The sequence below is a fragment of the Adelges cooleyi genome, unplaced genomic scaffold, assembly GCF_023614345.1.
Source record: "Adelges cooleyi isolate 19-005CV unplaced genomic scaffold, UGA_ACOO_1.1 ACOO_flye_CR_arks_rails_tigmint_CR_PRNA_651, whole genome shotgun sequence".
NCBI classification, from domain to species: domain Eukaryota; kingdom Metazoa; phylum Arthropoda; class Insecta; order Hemiptera; family Adelgidae; genus Adelges; species Adelges cooleyi.
The window spans coordinates 11,380,760-11,401,845 of record NW_026096352.1 but is presented as its reverse complement, the minus strand read 5'-3'; the positions used below and the strand labels follow the sequence as shown (position 1 = coordinate 11,401,845).

Sequence of the window (21,086 nt, the reverse complement as noted above, 5' to 3'; positions counted from 1 at the left end):
CATGCAATCTTCTTAAGCTAGTTTTTAAAATTGTATCTGTAGGTAATTCACAGAAAACGCTGTATAGCCTGTAATCATGTATTATCACATTCGTGATTCTGTATTTAATAAAAATAATCTTGAGTACTTTTACTTTTTGATACTAGTGGCTAGCCTAGAGTTGTTGCCTGTTACCAGGCGCACTACCAGCAGCGAGCAGATATAAACACGTAGGCGGAAATCCATTAAAATTTAAGGGGGTTACATTTTTAACATCAATGCGAGTCAAAAAAATGTAGGGGCTAATGAAATATTTGCTAAGCCTCCCCCCCCATTTCCGGCTATGCTGATCAACATGCGCCCGTCATGGGAGTGGTCAATGGTCATAAACTGACGGGTGGTTTTCCGGACAGGTGCGCGGCGGTTCCCGGTGACCCGGTCCGCTAGCGCCTTTAACGAATGAGAGGGTGTGGGAGAGCGGGAGTCGAGGGCGAAGAGTGGCGGAATCCGGAGGTTTACATTCGGGTCAGGCGGCTGTGCGCATAGGCTGTCGTGTGATTCCATTCGCCGACGTCCTTATCTGTTTTTCTCGCGCGCGCGCTTCCCCGTCTTACCGCTGTCCGCTACACCTGCGACGGTTGCTAGTGATTAGCGGGTGAGTGGTAACCATAGACCGATTGTGTGTGTGTGTGTATATGTGTACAGTAATACGCGGCTGAATATTGCGATGCGCGAATTCCTCCGGGCGCACCGTCGTCGTGAAAAATACTTGATACTGTTATTATTGTGATTGTGGTATAAACAATTGTTATTGTAGTTTGTGCGGTTGACATCACTCGGTCACCACTCACCACCGCCACGGCCTTCGCGTCAACGTTCATAATAATTGTAATATTATCCGTGTGCTGTGTACCTAACACAAATTGTTCTTACCCGCCAGACCGCTGTTGCTCGGCTATTCCGTTTAGCTAGATATCCGGATGGTGCTTGGGCGCATCATTTCTAAATTGTCTACCTTGTCCACCCCTGAGACGGTACCCCCATATACATAAGAACATCAACCTTATAGCTATTTTCATTGTTGTGTAATGATGTTGAATTGACGTCTTCAAGCTCCACCAGCCGACACGATGCAAACGATTTCAGTGAACGACTGTCTGCAAGACTCTCCAAAATTCAGGTAGAAGAGCGTAATGTTTTTAGTAAATTAACTCGGTCAAAGTGATGTAAGCGAAGTATGTCCTAAAGGACTTTGCTGTTTGGATCATCGTTAAGACAAAAGAATTACTAGGTTCTATTCAAAATTGAAGGCATACCAAGATCTAGGCATCAATTGTTTAACTTATTAGAACAAAACTGAGGTATGTTGAAAGTTGCGGGCAGCAGCCTGGTGTACTCTTATTCTGTTTAAAGGCCCATATCGACTAAACGTGGCAGCCGTGCACACCATGTTTGATCGCGGCAAACTGCGCGAGCCAATTTAGGTAAAAACTTTTATTTGAGCACGGCAGCCCTGAGCAATTAAATGAAGCTCCATTTGCCGCTTTTGCGCCCTTTTAAAAAACTGGTTCACCCCGCGGCATGTTCGAGCGTGACAAAGTTTAAGTTGGCTCGGATGGCAACTCGGTATCCATTAAGCGCGGCTGCTGCGCGAGCCAATGTTCGAGGGTTTGCCGCGCGTAGTTGCTACGCTGCTTAAGAGTATTAGGTAGATTTAAAATGGACTGTCGCACACAATAACAATAATATTATCAGTATATTTACATTAGATATATTTAAAACTTTATCAGTTAAAACTATAGCCTCATAGTACACTGATCCAAAAGTAGTACAAATAAGCAAAGTTAAACACAAATATAGTAGTCAATTTTATGTGGGATTTGAGGGATACCTCAATTTGTATAGGCGTATGGTAAAATCCTCTGTAGACAGTGTGAAACCCACTTAAATTTGGTAGCCGTTATTGTGAATATCATAATTTATCTTTGTTTTTTTAAATTAGTGCTATAAGTCTATATGACCATAGCATACCATATTTCTTATGTCCACCAGCATATTTAAAGCTAGTGCCTAAAGGGGGGAGGTTAGTCAATTACTCTTCTGATAGGAATCAAATGAGATTCCTGTAGTACAAAATATCGATTGGAAAATAATGCCTGTTTATTTTTTTTATTTTTTTCTCTACAAAATGAATAGGATTTATTATAACTTATAAATATATACTTTTTTTTGAAGTAGTCACCGGATCGTTTGATACAATTTCAATAGCATTAGCATTTTTAAATTTGGAGAGAAGGTAAACATCACTTGGTTGTAAGTCATCTGTGAGCCAGGAAGTACGAGGATGGGTGTCATCATGTAGCAGGCAAACACCTTCCATCAACATTGCTCTTCTTTTGTTCCGTAGCGTAACTGACCTCCACACGTTTGGGTAAAATATGATTTTCACCTTTTCTCCAAATTGAATAATGCTTTGGCTGAAGAACGTCTCACAACTGAGAAAGAGAACAAAAAAGCAGTTTGGAATTGGGCTAGGAAGAAATTGAATGTACATTTGTTTTTATGTAATAGATAACAATGTGTTAGTAATAGCTTGCTTACATAATATAGCCAAATATTTTCAGTAGTATTGTCATGATTGTGACAAGTAAAATTTAAAGTTAAGGCTTGACAACCCTTAGCAGTGTTACAAATAATTATTTACATTTTGAAATCGGTCAACGCTTTTCAATATTTTCATCATAATGTAATTTTTTTTTTATTGATCTTAAAATAAAAACCCAGCATCTATGGCCATCAGTTACAATTTAATTATTTACAATTTTTTATTCATGTATTTACAAAAATAATGCTACTACTAGTAGTGATAACAGTAAGGACAGATAATATTATTAATTTCTTAAGTATATGTTTTTGTTTATATTGAATTGTAGAGGTCTGTTGATTTTAAAAAGTTAATTAGCTTGATGTTGTCTGTGGTGTCTGGTCCCAATGCGGTACTGAGGGTTGCATCTAATCCTATGTTTTGTCGATCTTGCTCATATTTAAGACATTCAGTTATGATATGTTTAACAGTGAGTTTAACTCCGCAGACTTCACATGAGGACGCTTCTTCTTTTGCCATTAAATGACCATGGGTGAGACGGGTGTGTCCAATTCTCAAACGGGTTAATATTGATTCTTCTTTACGTTTTAAAGAGTGGTTTACCCACCTGTCAATATTTCTTTTAATGGTATTTAGTTTGGTAGTTTTTTGAAGCCATAAATTGTGCCATTTATTATAGGTTATGACTTTAATATGCCTTTTAAAGTCATCATAGGAGGTCACTGGCACTGAAAGTGTTGTTATTTCGGAATTGGTAGCGGTAATTCTGGCCTGTTGATCAGCTATCTCGTTTCCTTCAATGCCCGAATGTCCGGGTAACCACATGAGAATAATTTGTTTATTTTTGGATAAAGCTTCATTTAGTTTGTTTTGTATTTTAATAGCAATATCTCCAGGTTTAAATTGGTTTTTTATGCTATTTAAGGTACTCAGAGAGTCACTGAATATTATATGATTAGGATGTTCTTGGCCTATGATTGCCTCTAGGATAGCTATTGCCTCAGCCGTGAATATGGAGCATGTATTTGGTAGTTTATATACTATATTTTTGTTTTTAAATATTATTGAAATTCCTACTCCGTCTTGTGTCTTAGAAGCGTCCGTGTACACTTCTTGATAGTCTTTATAGCTTTCTCGTATGCTTAGAAAGTGTCTTCTGTTATGGTGAGGTTTGTAACTTTGGAAGGGAGTTAAGTTCTGTATTTATCTTATACGGTACAGTCCACGGAGAATGTGACATTTGTTCTCTAAGAATTATTTGTAACAGATCGATGTCATTTTCTATTAGTTCATCATGCAGTTCAGTATTTTCCAACATAAGAGAATTGTTGTTTGATCTATATGCTCTAGCCAGATATTTAAGATATAGGTCATTTTTTTTGATCTCGGGTATAGGTTCACCGGCAATGTTATAGATGCTGTAAATTGCGCTGCTACGAAAGGCACCAATCGCTAGTCTTAAATCAATGTTGTTGATACTGTTGACTGTTTTTAAAAAGGATTGTCGTGCTGATTTGTATAAAATTGATCCATAATTTGGTTTGGATTGAAGAATTGATTTGTGAATCTTAATAAGTTTTTTGGAACTACCTCTCCAAGATGTGTGTGGTAACATTTTTAGAATATTAAGTGAGTGGTTGGTTGAGGTTTTTAGGTGGTGGATGTGAGTTGCCCATGTAAGTCGGCGATCAAAAAAAATACCAAGGATCTTAACTGATTTTTTGTTGGTGTGTTATCGAGTGTAATTTGTAGTTCACCAATATTTTTCTTTTTTGTGAAAATATGCAGTTGGATTTAGTTGGAGAGAAATTGAAACCTGTCTTTCTTGCCCATTTAGCTAGGTTAGTTGTTATTTGAAGGTGTTTTTGTACTGAGCTTATATTGTTGCTTCTACATAATTGAAATCATCAGCGAAAAGATTGCATTTTACCAGTAATGAGCAGCTTTTGGTTATGTCATTTATGGTTATAAGAAAGAGGGTTACGGATAGTGCTGACCCCTGAGGTATTCCGTTTTCTTGGGTAAATTCTTCAGAAAGGTAATTATTCGCTTTGACTTTAAAAGTGCGGTCTTTTAGGAAGTTGGTTATTAGATTAAGTGTCTTACCTTTGCATAGTATTTGGTTGAGTTTGACTAGGATATTATGTCTCCGTGTGGAGTCATAGGCCTTAGATATGTCGAGGTTAACTAATCCCCTTATTTACTTATTCTTAAACGTCTGATTTACTTCCTGATTAATTTGGATCAGATTATCAATTGTACTCTTGGTTTTCTTAAAGCCACATTGTTGCGTTGCTAAGTAATTGTGTTTTTCTAGTAGCCATATTAATCTGTAGTTAACAATTTTTTCCAATATCTTGCACATGGTGTTCAAAATGGTTATTGGCCTGTATCCTTCAGGCTTAAATTTATCTTTTTCTTGCTTTGTAATTGGTATTACTGTACCATTTTTCCATGTAATTGGCCAAGAGCCTTCAGTGAAGATTCTATTAAAAATTGCTAACATTAATTTTAAAGTATTTGGTCCAAAGTTCTGTATAAAAATATACGGTATGTTGTCGGGGCCGGGGCTTCGGCTTTTACATTTGGATAGAGTATATGTGAGTTCTTGCATAGTGATTGGTATGTTTAATTGAATTTGGTCCATTTGATTTTGGTCTAGATTGTTTGGGATAGTTTCCTTTTCACATTTATGTTTGTAGTTTTGAAATTGGGTTTTGTAATTAGTATTGCTGCTGTTTTGATAGAAATATTCCCCCAATTATTGGTTTGCTACTAGTTCTTCGTTACTTAATGAGTCGGTGTTTATATCTATAAGGTTTATTTTGCGGGTTCTATTGAGTCTTTTTAATGATTGAATTTTGTTCCATACGATTTTCGTGTCTGATTTTTCATTTATACTGTTTGTGAAGTTTTCCCATGATTTCTTTTTACTGGTCTTCATCTGGTTTTTGCTCTGAGTTTTTTTAGTTCTATGAAGTCTTCTTGGGTTTTAGAAAGTTGGAATTGTTTTAATGCCTTATATTTGTCTTCAATTGCAGATTTTATGCTCTGGTTCCACCAATGTACTTTAAGTTTTTTGTTTTTGGCGGTTGATTTGCCTATTGTAAGATTTGCAATTTGTATAATTGATTTGGTAAAATTATTTACTATTGTGTTGATATTTATTGTTTCATTGTATTCAATATTTCTAATTTCCTCTTCTAGTAGTTCAGTGTACAATGGCCAATCAGGATTTTTTAGGTTCCATCTTTCGCCCATGGAGGAATCGTTGGTCCGTGATAGGTATTTGATGATAATGGGGAAATGGTCACTGCTAGTAATGTTTTTGTATATGTTCCATTCTAGTCTTTGTGCTAACGATGAGTTGGAAAGTGATAGATCAATGTTGGACATTTGACCGTTGTAATTTTTTGTTGTATTGCTAAATTCCATTTTACTTTCAATATTTATTTTTATGATATTCTTGTAATATACATACTATAATTTAATTATTATCTTTATTGTTTATTTTACATAGGTAAATTATTGTTTCTTACAAACATAAATAATACAAATTCATATCTTTCTCAGCTCCATATCAAAGCTAATATAAAATATATATTTACTTGTTATGTTTTAAATCTAATAAAAATTTAGTTGTTGTATGCATTACTAATATATTTGTATACATATATATATTTGTTTTAGGAGCCAATTAGATCGCCATGAATCAAATATTGATCTATTAGAGCATAGGCTAGAAAAGGTATTTATAATTTGTAACTATGAATATCAACATTTTTCCTACCTTTATATTCTAATGATATTGAAGTGGCTAGTTGTATAAGTGAGGTTAGACTCCTTATTAACTCTTCTACTCATATCCTTAACTCTTAACCTTCTGCTGCTTTCTTTGGCCTACCTCGTCCTCTTATTAATTATAATAATATACAATATGTTTACTATTACTGATATATGTATTTATTCATGTTTCTTCTCCTAGGTTGTAAAAGTCTGCAGTCTTATGATAGATTCTGGAAAAACCTATGTAAGCCAACAGTCATTATTTGCCAATAGCCTTTGGGAAATGGGTTTATGCTTCCGTGATGATACTTCATCTACTAAAAATCTAAACAAAATAATACATGCACTTCAAGAAATGAACAAATTTTTAACAACATTCCTAGACCAAGCCTCACGGACAGTTTTAAATAATTTGACTGTCTTTGTTAAGGAGTAAGTAAAAAACAAATTTGTTTATTTAACAAGTTTTTCGTTAAATACATATTGCAATTTTTATTAATAGAGACATTAAAGCCAGCAAAGAATCAAAACATACATTTGAAAAAGCAGCATCTGAACTTGATAGTGCTCTATTAAGGAACTCTCAGGTTTTGAAATCAAGATTGAACGAAGCAGATGAACTTTTGAATCAAGTCGCAACAGCAAGAACTACTTTTCGTCATGCAGCACTTGATCATGTTCATTGTATAACTATGCTACTGGCTAGGAAAAAACCAGAAATCTTTTCGACTGTATGTTTTTAATTTTTTTTTTTGTTTTTTAATTTAAAAATGGTTAAGTTTTTGTTTAAAAAATTCAGTCTCAATAAATCAAAATTTTAATTGCACAAATTGTATAAAAAATTTCAAGTTCAGAACGTATAATGAAATTATAAAAAAATTGTGTTTTATTGTTTTATCACAGAATAGAACAATCAGAATGGACACTGATAACAAATTACACGGGCAGTATATGCCGCCCGCGTGAATCATTTAGGCCATTTTGTTTGTAGACAATCGGTGTATTTTTATGTATGCTATTCACTGTTATATGCATGTGAATTTTTTACATATACATATATAAACATTGATAATAACGTCTTAAATTAAAATGGCCGAAATGATTGTTATTGGCCCGCCGCCCAGAAGTGTCCAGATCCTGGTTTTATATAATAAACATGAGGTAAATTATTTAATTCACAATTGTTTTTTTATATTTTAGCTATTATCTTACATACAAGCTTGGAGCACATATTTCCATCAAGGATTCACCTTAACAGAGGATCTTCAAGAATTTATTCAAACCCTTAATGAAGAGGTAGTAGTAATGACATCAGATGCTACTAAAATGGAAAAGCAACTTAGTGAACATCATAAACTAGTTGATTGGTATTATTCTTTAAAAAAGTTACAATAATGAGTTATTTAAATAGAAAATTATAATTTTATCTTTCTTTAATAAAAGCCAAGATACAGTTATAATAAACAGCGATGACTCAGAAAATGTTCAGAAAGGCAAGGATGTGTCACGCATTGAAGGATATTTGTATAAACGCACTAGCAATGCTTTCAAGACTTGGAATCGACGATGGTTTTATTTAAAGAATAATCAGTTAGCATATCGGAAACGCAGTGGTATTGGCATGACAATTAAATAATTATTATTTTCTTGATATTGATTTTATTTAATTAATTATTATGGATTACCAAATTTTGTGGTTTTCTGAAAGTCTATTTCCATAATATAAATATAAATTATATTATTGATAATAACTTAGAGGAATAAATTAGATAAAACTTAATTTTATTATTTTTTTTTTCAAAACAAATTTTAAATATTATAAAAATTATAAAATGCCACTTAAGTAGAAATATTTGTTTTGTCTATAAATACATTTCTACATTCCTTTTTGTTATAAACAATTATAATTGAAGTTTCTCTAAGAATACTTCTTATATTGAATTTTTAGGTGAGGATTTATTTACTGTCATGGAAGAAGATCTTAAACTTTGTTCAGTTAAGCCAGCTAATGATGCAGAACGTAGGTTTTGTTTTGAAGTTCTATCCCCGACTAAGTAAGTGTACTGCTTATCAAATGTTTTTTTTTTTAAGAATACATGTTTATCATAATATTTAATAGGAGCCATATACTTCAAGCTGACTCTGAACATGTGTATAAGTCATGGATTGAAGCTCTTCAACAAGGAATTGGTGCTGCAATACAAGATAGTGATCAACGAAACACTAATCACTCTTCTGGAAATAATCAGCCATCCAACGATTATAATAGTTTAAACAATCGACTGTCAAATTCAAGTAAACTCAAAAAATCCAAGTAAGTCTTATTACATAGTAATTAACTTTATTGTATGTAACACAACTATAATAATGTACCAATATTTGAATGTAATTATTAGAACGTTGGAAGTGCTACTTAAAATTGGTGGTAATGAAAAGTGTTGTGACTGCAAAGCTCCTAATCCAAGTTGGGCTAGTATTAACTTGGCAATTACTTTGTGCATTGGTAAGTTTATAAGATATCATGTAACAAAATGTATATTGATAAAATATTAGAGCAATTTTTAGCTGCTATTCAATGCTGAGCCAAAGCATTAGGCGTTTACAAAAAATTAAATTTATTAGTTTATTTCACTTAAAGTAACTTAAATTAAAATTAAAATTTTGTATATTAAATATTTTAAACAATTGTAGTACAGTTTTATTGAAAACTTAAATTAGCTATAATGTTTGTGTTTTACTTGGCCTTAGCTCGTGTCACAAAATGTTGACACTGGACAGTACTTGCCTTGTCGATAGTGAGGAGGCATAAGACATGAGAGTTCCTCCCAAATCTAACAACTAACTGCAGCTAACTGTATTACAATTTTTGGTTTTTTTTTAGAGTGTTCTGGTGTTCATCGAAGTCTTGGTGTGCATTATAGTAAAGTCCGTTCATTAACACTTGATGACTGGGAACCAGAAATTTTAAAAGTTTTGGCTGAAGTCGGAAATGCTATAGTCAATGATGTATACGAATATAATGTCCCATCCACTGTTGTGCGTGCTTCATCTAAGTGTCAAGAGTATGTTATCAACAAATTCTGCTTTAGATTTAAATGAATGTTGACATTTTTTTCTTTTCCAATTGTAGTTCAGTTCGTGAACAATGGATTCGAAATAAGTATGTTGATCGTCGATATGTCAAACCATTGCCCAACACACAATTGATAATGGAAGATCCAGATACAAAGAAATGGAGCGTGCGCAAAGTCCGACGACGAGGAACTCAATACAAATCTATACGAAAAACCACTACAAAAAGTGGGGCCAAAGATAATGTTATGATAATTGGTGGTAACACAGGCCCTATAGCATTAGATACAATTAGTAGTGATGATGATTCAACAATTAGTGATGATGGAACTGATGGTGAATATACATTTATATAAATAGTCAACGTACAGAGTGATAAATTTAATGTAAGACACTCTCGAACAAACAAACAATTTTTCTTGAAAAATAATTACTATTTTATAGTATTTATTTTTGAAAACAATTTTATTTAGGTTATTGTACTATATAATAAAATTACTAATTATTTACCTTCTTTTGTATTTTCCAAAGTGCTATAAACTTATGAAACTTAAAAGGTAAATATTAGGTTATCTTATAATATTGTACAATAATATAAATACAAATGTTTTAAAAAAAAAAAACTTTAAAATTGTAATTATTTTTCATGAAAATGAGTATTATACGTTAAATTGATTACCCTGTATATATATATATATATATATATTATACAATTTTTACTTTATTTTCTAAGTTGAGTATTATGTATGAAATATTTTTTTTAAATATATAGTTGGGGAAGAAGATATTTCTACCCTGGAACCAGACATGTTGCTCTATAAAGCTGCATCAGCACATAACCTTCCAGTAATGTGTCATGCAATAGCAATGGGCGCAGATAGAAATTGGAAGAATCTTAACGACAGAGGGCGAACTTGCTTGTACCAAGCTATACAAAGTGTAAAATTTACAAGGATATAATATAAATGTGTAGTAATTTTCATGAAAAAATGTATGCAATTTAGGGTTCTGTAATGGCATGCGAGTATCTGATTCTAAATGCGGCTAACATAAATGTCCAGGATAATGACGGTCAAACACCTTTGTTTTACGCAACACAAATAGGTATGTTTGTTTTATCATAAAAATATTTTTCTTAAATATTAATTATGTTTTAGATAAATAGTATCGTTCTATAAACAATTACCTCACTTCCATCATTAGTTGTTGAACATATTGTATAACTATATATTTTCTTTTCAACACTTGTTCTGCATGCTTTTTCTTATTCAACTACCCAACCTTAAAACTAAACCTAAGAAAACTAATATTTTGAATAATCTAACCCTAACTTCTTTCTATTTTCTCCATTTTTATTGATATTCATGTATAATTTTAAAATATATTTTATCTTACTTTTGTGTGTATATTTTTATGTAATGGTTGTTCTATTTCCATCAAGTTCTCTCTTCACGTAAGAGATTTTATATTAGGATTAGTTATGGGTTGTTAAGGTTAAAATTTATAATTCAGACAGGTTTATAGGATAGACATATATGTAGCTAATTTTTTTTTAATCTACATTTAATATTGTATTGATGAACAACGCCCCTAAAATTTATTTGACGTTCCTTTTTACGGATTTTATTATAATTTTAACACAATGAAATTTTGCAATTCAGGTGAAATAAATCCATTTGATGTCTGGGCAGAAACTAAAGTTTTTAAATGGTTTTGGTAGTAGAATTATGGGATTAGTCATTTTTACAAAAGGTACCTAGAGCTATATCTTTTGGAGAGTAATCAAGATAAATTTAAATTTGTTTTGTTGATTCATGCAATTAGTAGAATTTGAATTTACATATAACTAAAAATACCCACTTTTTGAGTTGTTAGTTTAGATCTAGGTGTGCGATATAATATGCTAGTCCACGTTTATAGTACATTTCAAAATTTTGCCTTAATGTTATTAAAATTATGTGTTTGAGGTGGGCGATCGCCCTCTCTTGGCCCAAGAAAAAAATTGTTGTAATCAATTTCGACCATGTCAATTAATTTACCTGTTAATTTGTATAAGCTTCATGGTATTATTTTTAATTAAAATAATTTTGTCTATGAGTAAAAGCCATTTTAGTTAATATAATAGTACTTTTTTTGTTCCGTCGCTGAAAACAGATTTGAATTTATCATAAAGTTTACTTGAGATTGGTCAGCGTACTTTTTAAAAAATTTCAAATTTGGAAAGGGTTAAAATTTTTAATTGAAAAAAGTAAACTTGATGGCGAATTAAAATCTGTTTTCAAATTACTTATTGGATTACTGTTTCGGCCTGTGCGATGGACAAAAAATGATGTGTTTTGACTGAAAAAAACGGCCGGTATTGAATCCCCTTAAATGTAGATTATATTATTGAAGATTTGCAAGACAAAAAAAAAGTGTATTGATTTTATATTATTATAAGTATGTATTTGAATTTAAACAAACTTGTAGCTATTTTTTATGAATGTTTATTGGGTCAAAATTAAACTGAATTAATAATGATTAATTAAAAAATAACTAATCGAAATAATTATTACATTGTAACATATTTTGTAGACAATTAATAAAAAGTAAAAAACAAAAAAGGTAATTTTATTTTACCTACAAAAAACGAAAATTCTCATCCCCCCCCCTTGGGCAACCCCTGGATCCACCACTGTCAGTGTTTCAAAAAGTTATTTTGTTTTTAAAGTTGGCTACTAACATTTTTTTTTTTTTTTTGTTTGCTTAGGACATACAGCCCAAGTATGTTTACTTCTGAAACATAAGGCGGACCAATATCTTAAAGATAATGATGGTACTGAACCGTTGGAAGTGGCCATCAAACAAGCTAATGCTGACATAGTAACTTTGTATGTATTTGTTCTTCTATTTGAAGAGAGTATTTTAACCTTAAAAACATGTTTTTTTTTTTTATTAGGCTCAAACTAAGCCGTTTAAATGAGGAGCATGGAAATACAGAAGATTCGTTTAATGACGCGGTACGTGATTTCACCCAACTTACATACAGTCCATTACATAAATGAACATATTATCAACGTGCAACGCCAAAAAATCATCATATATTTATAAGACTTGTGTGATAGTCTTTGGCAGTATACCTCTTAGATTTATTATGAGTTATGACTATATATTTCCGTAATGAACAAAAAAAAAAATACTTAATAACTATTTCATGTTTTGAGTATTTAGCTTAATATATTATTTGTTTATACGGCATTTTTTAGTAATTTTATGTTTTAAGTACTATTGTTAGTTACCCATTACATAATGTTAAAATAATATAACTACGGTTATTATTATTATTTATTATATTACATTTTAATTGATCATTATTCCTAATTTTATTTATTAAAAAATGCAAAATGTTATATGTTTTATCGCATTATTTGTGACTGTTATAAATTATACTATTTTATTCCAAATCATTCTATAATTGATTTTTGTAAAAGTCTATACTAATAATTACTTATGTGTTCAATTGGTAATAATTACTGGACTACTTCAATTAGTGTTCTAATAATTATTTTATTTATCTTTAGGATAATATGCAAAACACACTTTTGTCGCTAATTTAGTGAAATAACATCAATATTTAAACGTTATAATAATTAAAGCTGATAAAATTTGCTTTCAATATTACTTGTATTATTTGTAATAAATTTATTGCATTTGCAAGTATTCTTTTTAAAAGACTTATGTGCCTAAATACTTAATCTCATCATGTGAATTAACAGATTTTTTTAGAGCAAGTACCTAATATTTTTTTGAAATTGAAAAAATAAGCCGATGGTAAGTATGGTTTGATTTATATTTTACCGTAAGTCAAATTGTGAATGAATCGTAACACATACTTGCCGTTGACTCACAAAAGTGGTTCCCAAAGCTCGTTTACGTCAGAGAGAATATTAAATATAGCATTATCCCTGTTAACAATAAGGTTAGTTGTAAAAAATCTAGATATAATTTCTAGATCTAGTTATATAAATACATTTCAGTAAAAGACCAGGTGATAAAACAATGTTACTGTTAAACAATACTGAGTGGTTATATTTATATTACAAAAATAAATATTTAACATATTTTATAATTACTATAATCAATAATTGGTAAAAACAAAAGTTGGCGTTTCGCTAATTTTTTTGAGCATATTATTAACAATTCATATAATTTGTTCACGTTATAGTAATGGAATAATGTTGGATGGACTCAACTTAAATTATTGCACAACTGTCTTAAAATTTAAACATTGAAAAAATCAAACTTTAATATATCTTATAGTTTATAAACAGTTTTACAAGATAAACGGTATGAATAAATGTGATGTGATGAGTATAGATATTCAACAAATTGCTATTTTATCCAAACAGTAGGTTCAAAAAAAAATAGTGTTATTTCGTATACAATAGAAATAGGATACTATATGTTCTATAAATACAAAGCTGGAAGGTTGTTATCAAAGAAAATTATTAAAAAATATATATACAACTAGACCTTATTGGGTTTAAAGACCATAGCGTATTGTAATTCATTATGCGCAACAGAGTTCAACGATCGACTTTCTTCTGTTGAATTTTTTTTATTAATTGTACCATAACCATAGTGTGAATCGTCAGCTTTGCGAGCGGGTAACATTATGGTTTCTGTTTTAATACTAGGTTTTTGTTTGGTCAATGAACAAATAGGGTTAATTTGTCTGTATCCAGGGGCTGTTTTAGATATAAAACCAAAATGTTGCAGCCGGTCATAGTTTTCCATACAATCATCTATTGGTACCACAGTATTACTAGCATATGATTGATCACTATGATTTGGGTCATCAAGCCCCATAGTCCTCCATGCGTCATTTCTGACTTGAACATCTTCATATGCTGCATCTGCAGTCGTATCCATTTCTTTTATTTCACTAGAAGGTTCGTTAATCAAAGGTGTAGGTAATTTTTTAGACAAAATCTTTGGTTTTGGTTTTAATGGCGGAGGTGGAGGAGACTGTATAGGAGGAGGAGGTACCAAAGGCAAAGGCATTAACGGTTTGATTGAACTGGATATTGGACTTAAATCGTTATCTAGCATCAGTGGAGTAGTACTTGTGGGTGATGGTGGTAAAGGACTTCTTGAACGTGCCATCATAGATAAAGCTGCTCCTAACTGGATGTCTCCACACAAAATTGATGATGTGCCTCCTTCGCCATTTAACAGTTTTTTCATACTCTTCATTTTTGACGAAATACATCTAAATATTTCCTGTTGATTTGAATGTTCTAAATGGAAAACTCCTTCACCACTGGCACACTTGCGTCCTGCTTCAAAAGTAAATCTGCCAGCTCTATAACCATAACGTCGTATAAAGCGATAAGGCCAGGTTAATAATAAAGTGTCGTTTTCATCCGATTCTCGTAACTGCAGAGCAACAGGTGTTACCACTAATGTGTAAGGTTGTTCTTTTAAACCGCACCGTACACTAGCATCCGATGATACTAATTTAACACTGAATACCCCAGCTATAAAGTATAAATATGTATCAAACTTACAATTAAGTTTATGATTATATTAATATAATTTTGTAATTGATAATTACCATCTCCAGATGAACAATACAAGTCATTATCTTCTTCGATTGTCTGTCTGGAAACATTATCTTTGAAAGCCACCGCTTGCAAAGCGCATATCCATTCAGTCATTTCTTGTTCGGAATTTGCAGAGAAATGGTGAACACTTGTTTTGGTCCATACCTGTTTGAATGAACAATTGATAAAAGAAAATTGAATTATTTCACAACCACAATATTAAATTTAGTATATATTAACAGCAATAATCAAGATCTCTTTACAATTGATATTGTAAACATACTTTGCTTACAGTAAAAAAGAACATTTAAAAATATTATTCAATTCTTTAGTATTAAAAATATTAGTTAAAATCTTTAGCTAATATTTTAATTAACAAACAATTTAACAATTGAGAGCTAAATATTAATATTATGATATGTTCTAGTGACTGATTCATAGTGTATTTGTTTTTTAATCAATTTTAGATAAACAAAAATTTTAAAACCTGGCAGAAATTAACATACCGCAAAAACATTTGGCTGATGTTTTTGAGCATCTTGTGTTATTTTAACACAGCTTTCCAGTGGTATTATAGAAGCTATCGTAGATGGCTTTTGATCTTCAACACCATCAAACACTTCAAGGCGATCAATCCCATGTTTACTCCATTTGAATAATCGACAATATCGCTTCTGCCATGATTTCTAAAATAAGTAAAAAGAAAAAAGAAATTTTTTATTTAATTAATATGTTGTCTGTTGCCTATGTCGAGCATAGTACAGCTAGCAATAAAATATCTTATGTGTTTGTAAATATCTTACTGTTCAAAATCATAAGACTATGTTATTATGGAGTAAAATTTGTTTTAGGAGCTATTATAAATGTAACATTATCTTCTAGTATTGTATTATAACAATTTAATCATAACATCATAGACTCGAAATTGTTTTGCACACAACACAATAAAAAGTATGGAAGTAATAAAAATAATTTTAAATACCATATTATTGTTTAATCATTTTTTAGAAAAAGCTTTACATATTGCAGATTTTTTCAGAAACAAAATTATTTGTCTTTAAATTATGTTTCTTGTAACAACATTATGTTGTAAAAGTTGTGAATAAGTTATAGTCAGAGAAATGTTAATCAACAGTTGTGATCTTACAACAATAAATATATATATATATATATATATATATACCTAATATAAATAATAAATATTTTTCAAGTTTACCTATTGAATAATAACTAATTTTATTAATATACCTATAAATAATAAATTTGTCAAACTACATTTAGTTTATTTCAATGATAAATGATATCACAAAAATAATAAATATTATGTAGGTATTTGTTAAACTTTGACCGCAGTGTTTTTACTTATTTTTCCTATCTAGTATCTTATCAACTTAATTCTTATATTATAAATGAAAGTAATTAAATACTCTTAAAGCCAATTAGATATAAAATAAACTATATTAGTTAAAAGTATTTAACTAATATAGTTAATTTGATAAGTCGATAACTTACAAACAGACATTTGTTTATCAGATTTTTTTTTTATTAAAACAATTTAATTAAATAATTTTATCTTAAATATCTACATACTGAAGGTTTAGTTACGGCATTTTAAAATATTATATGATTTAAAATATCACATAACCAACTGCATTAATAACAAGACCAACAAATAAAGGACTAACTAAATATTATAAGGAATATTAGTCAAACCTAACTAGGAGATTAATATTAACTAAGAACCAAGGTAAAACAATAAGTAATCCTACCATCTTGGATTACCACCCGACTACCCACACAATGGCTGTTATCATACTAGAGTTCTAAGGAAAGATTTAAAAACCTCAAATTAAATTACATTTAAGGCTCTGTGGTTATATTATAGACTGCCTAGTACACTTCTTACAAAAAAATAATTATTTAATAGTATAAAATCCAAGAAAGTTTGAGAATGTCAAAAATTTAATTCTTGACAGTTTAGAGCAATTGGTTAATAAGTTGAGCTACATTTTATCAAAAGAGAAGAATTATGATGTGCACCGTGAGGCATTTTATACAATAATTAAATGTTACAATATGCTGCACTGAAAATGCACTAAGAAGAGTACCCCGCTCAATGGATAAATAATATCAAAAACATTTAATTGGTATAGATAGGAATAACAATTTAAACAATTTATATAACATATTCATTACGGAAACTGTGAGTTTAAAATCTGCCACACTCTACTACCTCTTTAAAATATGATGCAGTGAATACAGCACAGGTACATCCAGTGATGGTAAGGTAATAGGTATAGCTATTGTCTACTAGGAACTGGGATAGTGGATACTGTCGATTTTTATGAATTATGTAAAAATCTTAAATGTTCTGACGGTACTTGCCTTGAGTTGTGAGAGAACACCATGCGGCGGGAACCATAGATGTCCTTCTTTGTATGGGTCGTCAGATTTCGCCATTTACCTACTTGGAAACCCGAATTCCAGTGTTATTAATCCACACTAAACACTTACTTTGTAGACTCAGTGCGCAACAGGTCGACCCCGGGCATTCCGCGAAACACCGTACGAGTTTTTGTATAATATTGTTCTTCTTCGTCTTCTTATCAATAAACTTGTATAAAAAAAAAAAAAATTATGACGACGAATACACAGTTCCACTTGAGAATGTGTGCTGCGAGTACCGAGTAGCACCTAGTCAGCAGCTGATAATCGAACGCGGGCATGTCAGTGGTGGTGGAATATTTGTTGTTGTCGTTTGGCCGCCGTTTATCATTTATCAGCCATGTGTATATCAGTGTATCAGTTCTGACAAGCTGTCGTTCGTTGTAGTCAGTTATCAAATATCAACCGGAGAACGTGAAAAGCCCGATAGATAGCGTAGAGCAAGACTGGTCTGTCGGGCCAAAATTTGTCCGGCGGAGTAGTTTACTAAAGGTGTCTTGATAATCACAGTCCACACCCTTGAGTAAATAATATACATACTGCACAAGTGTAATTTACTTATCTTTGTGTATTGCTACTTTGTCTTAGCATAGATTACATACGTAAATCAAATATTATATTATGTCATAGAAAAGAGATTGTATTATGTTAAAATATATTTAATCATTTATACCTATGGCTGAAAATATTTTTATAATATTGCTTGGCATCTAAGAATAGTACAGACATAGATTAAATACATGTATTAAATCTATGGTTCAGAACACAATGACGGGTTTCCTATATTTTACATTGCTGTGGTCCTTGCTTTTTGTACCTATTTAATCAATGATACAAGTATTAATAGGAAAGTTAAACTAAAAATGGTCTTATCCATTTTTGTGTATCAAATATCTCGATTAGTAATGATTAAACTTTATAGCCTTATTATCAATGGCTTGCGCTTCAGAAGAAATTCGTGTCCTCAATAGACAACATGTAGTAAGAAAAACTATACCCTATGGAGGACAAATTTATAAAAAAAAAATTGTTATCCATGATTTTAGTGATAATCGGACATTAGATAACTATAAGATATTTTTCTTAATGCACCGACCACTGTCACTGTCTTTAATTCTCATTTTGTATCGTATTTATGTTTTTAAAATCATTCTATTAAATATTAATAATTATTTCTTAATTTTATTCTTTTAGATATGGTATGTAATTGTGCAATACCCACATGCAATAATACAGGAATTAAAAGCTGTGATATTAAATTTCACAAGTAAATCTGTGCCTTGGTCCTAAAAGGGCCAGTCTCACTTTTTTGTAACTTTCGGAAAATGAGCTTTTTAAGTTTTTATTTTCCTATTAAAGGATGTTTTAATTTTAGCATTTGGCTGGCTAACTCTTATGCCCAACATTGATATTGGCCCTTTTAGACCCAAGTTGCAGAAATTTAACACAAATCATATAGTTAATGTCGGCTATAATATAGTATTATCATTGATTATAAATAATATATATAAAAACAGTATGCGCTTTACAACGGCAACAATTAACAAGCATTAAAATATACATGCCAGTGGATTATCTATATTATTTATAATCAATGGTATGGTATACAATTTAGATTTCTTTTAAATGAGACAAGAAAGGCACAATGGATCGCTTTAATACAAAAAGCTTATCCATTTTACACTATGTATAAACACATTTTGTAAGTGAAAATCATTTTCACACTACTGATTACAATTACTAATTACGATATGAATGATAAAAAAAATGTAAATAGAAATGTTATTCCAATGATATTTGAACCATGAAAGATATAAGAAATTGGTAATATATAAAACTAAGTACTATGGTCTATGACTAGATTATATATTATATTTTTGTATAACAGACAGTTAAGTCAATAGATTGTACGTAGGTAACAGTCTTCACACATTTACAAAATACAGTGCACAAATTATGATAAATAAGTATACAAACATAATCAACTGTATTTTATATTATTATTGAATAATTATAATGTGTATTGTGTACCTAACCGTCTAGTACTAGGTGTAACTCATAAGAAAACGGACAAAGCTGAAATTAAAATTAACAAAATGTATATAAAAACTAAAATAATTTTTTTTTAATAATTATTGTCTCCCCTTCTAGTGGGGAGATGTGGGGGGGGGGGGAGACTCTTGTTCAATAAAATCACGCCTAATAAAATTATTACACTAGTTTGAGTCGATTTCACCATTTTTAGCTAAATTGTTGGCAAGACTTTTAAAACTCTTACCCCCTATGTACCAACTATATGAAGAGTGAAAGTGTCAAACGTTCCAAGTGCTAAAGTATAAAAATTGAACTTTATAATTTGATTTGTATATAATTCATTACCGGAAACACTAACATATTTTTGAGTTTTAAATATGGTTGTTTTTTTTTATAAATAACTATTCTTTACTTGAAAAATTTACAAAATTGTTTCCGGAAATGAATAAAATACAAATCAAATTATAAAGTACAATTTTTATACTTTGGCACTTGGAACGTTTGACACTTTCACTCTTCATATATATTACTCTTTTGATAGATGTGTCGCTCAAGTAAATCGGAACAGCGGTTTGTTAAAAGTTACAGACTACAGTACGGACATAGAAAAACACTGGCTCACATAACCTGGACCGGCTAAAAATATATATTTCTAAAATATAAATAATATCGGATGTCAATAAAAGCAGTATAAATAAAAATAACTATTGTTAGCGTCAGTAGTCATTTATCGTTATTAACTACCGCCTAAAACCGGTTTTGGCGCCGTTGTGTTTACGTGAATTGGAACGCCGCTAGGAGCGCCAGTAGCAGGTGTAAAAAATATTGAAAATCAAGTAAAACATATCTAAGTCAAGACACTTTTTTGAGGAACTGAGCAGGTTTAGCGTAAAAGTACATTTATACAAAATTAAAGATCGAGACTTTATCTAAATTTTGACTTAAGTTTATTTTTGATAAAACTTTTAGAAACTGAGTTATCATATGTTGAAATTACAGTTTTATAATCTTTATAACTTTGCTAAAAAACTGTTTATCAAAAACCGTCCATGTAAAAATTTGGAATAAGTCTTAGTCTTTAATTTTGTATAGATGTACTTTTACGCTAAACCCGATCAGTTCTTCAGAAATGTGTCTTGATTTCGACATGTTTTACGCGCCGAAACAAAGTGGTGTGACGCCCTCCTAATATTAATATATTTATAATAATGAATGATAATAGGTCTATTATGAATTCTAAGCCGAATCAATTATTTTTTATCTAAGCGTATTAGATAGATAGGCTCATAGATGGCTATGGGTTTATCATTATCAAGAAAAAAACCAATTTGTTAAACCAGATACTTAAATAAAACTCAAATTTATTTTTTCACACTTAATAATTATTTATACTTTAAAGTGAAACACCCTTTGAAAGAAGAATCTCCGCTAATTTTAACAACTAAATAACTAGATAACTTACATCATGGCTTGTAGTATAATATATTACACCTACCTACCTCCTACTAGTTACCTACACAATAAGAAATGCATAAAACTTAAGTATAAGTGTATCGATTTTTAAAAGAAATTTTAAGATT

The 21,086-nt window shown here is 30.8% G+C and overlaps 2 protein-coding genes across 2 annotated transcripts; one reads left to right on the top strand and one right to left on the bottom strand.

Moving 5' to 3' along the window:
- The first annotated feature begins 548 nt into the window (after window positions 1-548).
- On the top strand, window positions 549-12,740 carry LOC126844401 (arf-GAP with coiled-coil, ANK repeat and PH domain-containing protein 2). Its single transcript, XM_050582574.1, has 15 exons — window positions 549-1,159; window positions 6,275-6,332; window positions 6,570-6,802; window positions 6,873-7,101; window positions 7,571-7,737; window positions 7,814-7,983; window positions 8,319-8,424; window positions 8,490-8,684; window positions 8,767-8,873; window positions 9,252-9,432; window positions 9,501-9,778; window positions 10,215-10,381; window positions 10,447-10,546; window positions 12,192-12,312; window positions 12,381-12,740. Exons 1-15 carry the CDS (start codon window positions 1,110-1,112, stop codon window positions 12,484-12,486), a joined length of 2,268 nt encoding a protein of 755 aa, XP_050438531.1. The 5' UTR covers window positions 549-1,109; the 3' UTR covers window positions 12,487-12,740.
- Window positions 12,741-13,497: 757 nt separating this feature from the next.
- LOC126844325 (docking protein 2) lies at window positions 13,498-17,711 on the bottom strand. The gene is made up of 4 exons (XM_050582447.1): window positions 17,413-17,711; window positions 15,534-15,713; window positions 15,039-15,192; window positions 13,498-14,961 (listed from the first exon to the last, which is right to left on the bottom strand). The coding sequence occupies exons 1-4, from the start codon at window positions 17,485-17,487 to the stop codon at window positions 13,949-13,951; spliced, it is 1,422 nt and encodes a 473-aa protein (XP_050438404.1). The 5' UTR covers window positions 17,488-17,711; the 3' UTR covers window positions 13,498-13,948.
- Between the last annotated feature and the right edge of the window lie 3,375 nt (window positions 17,712-21,086).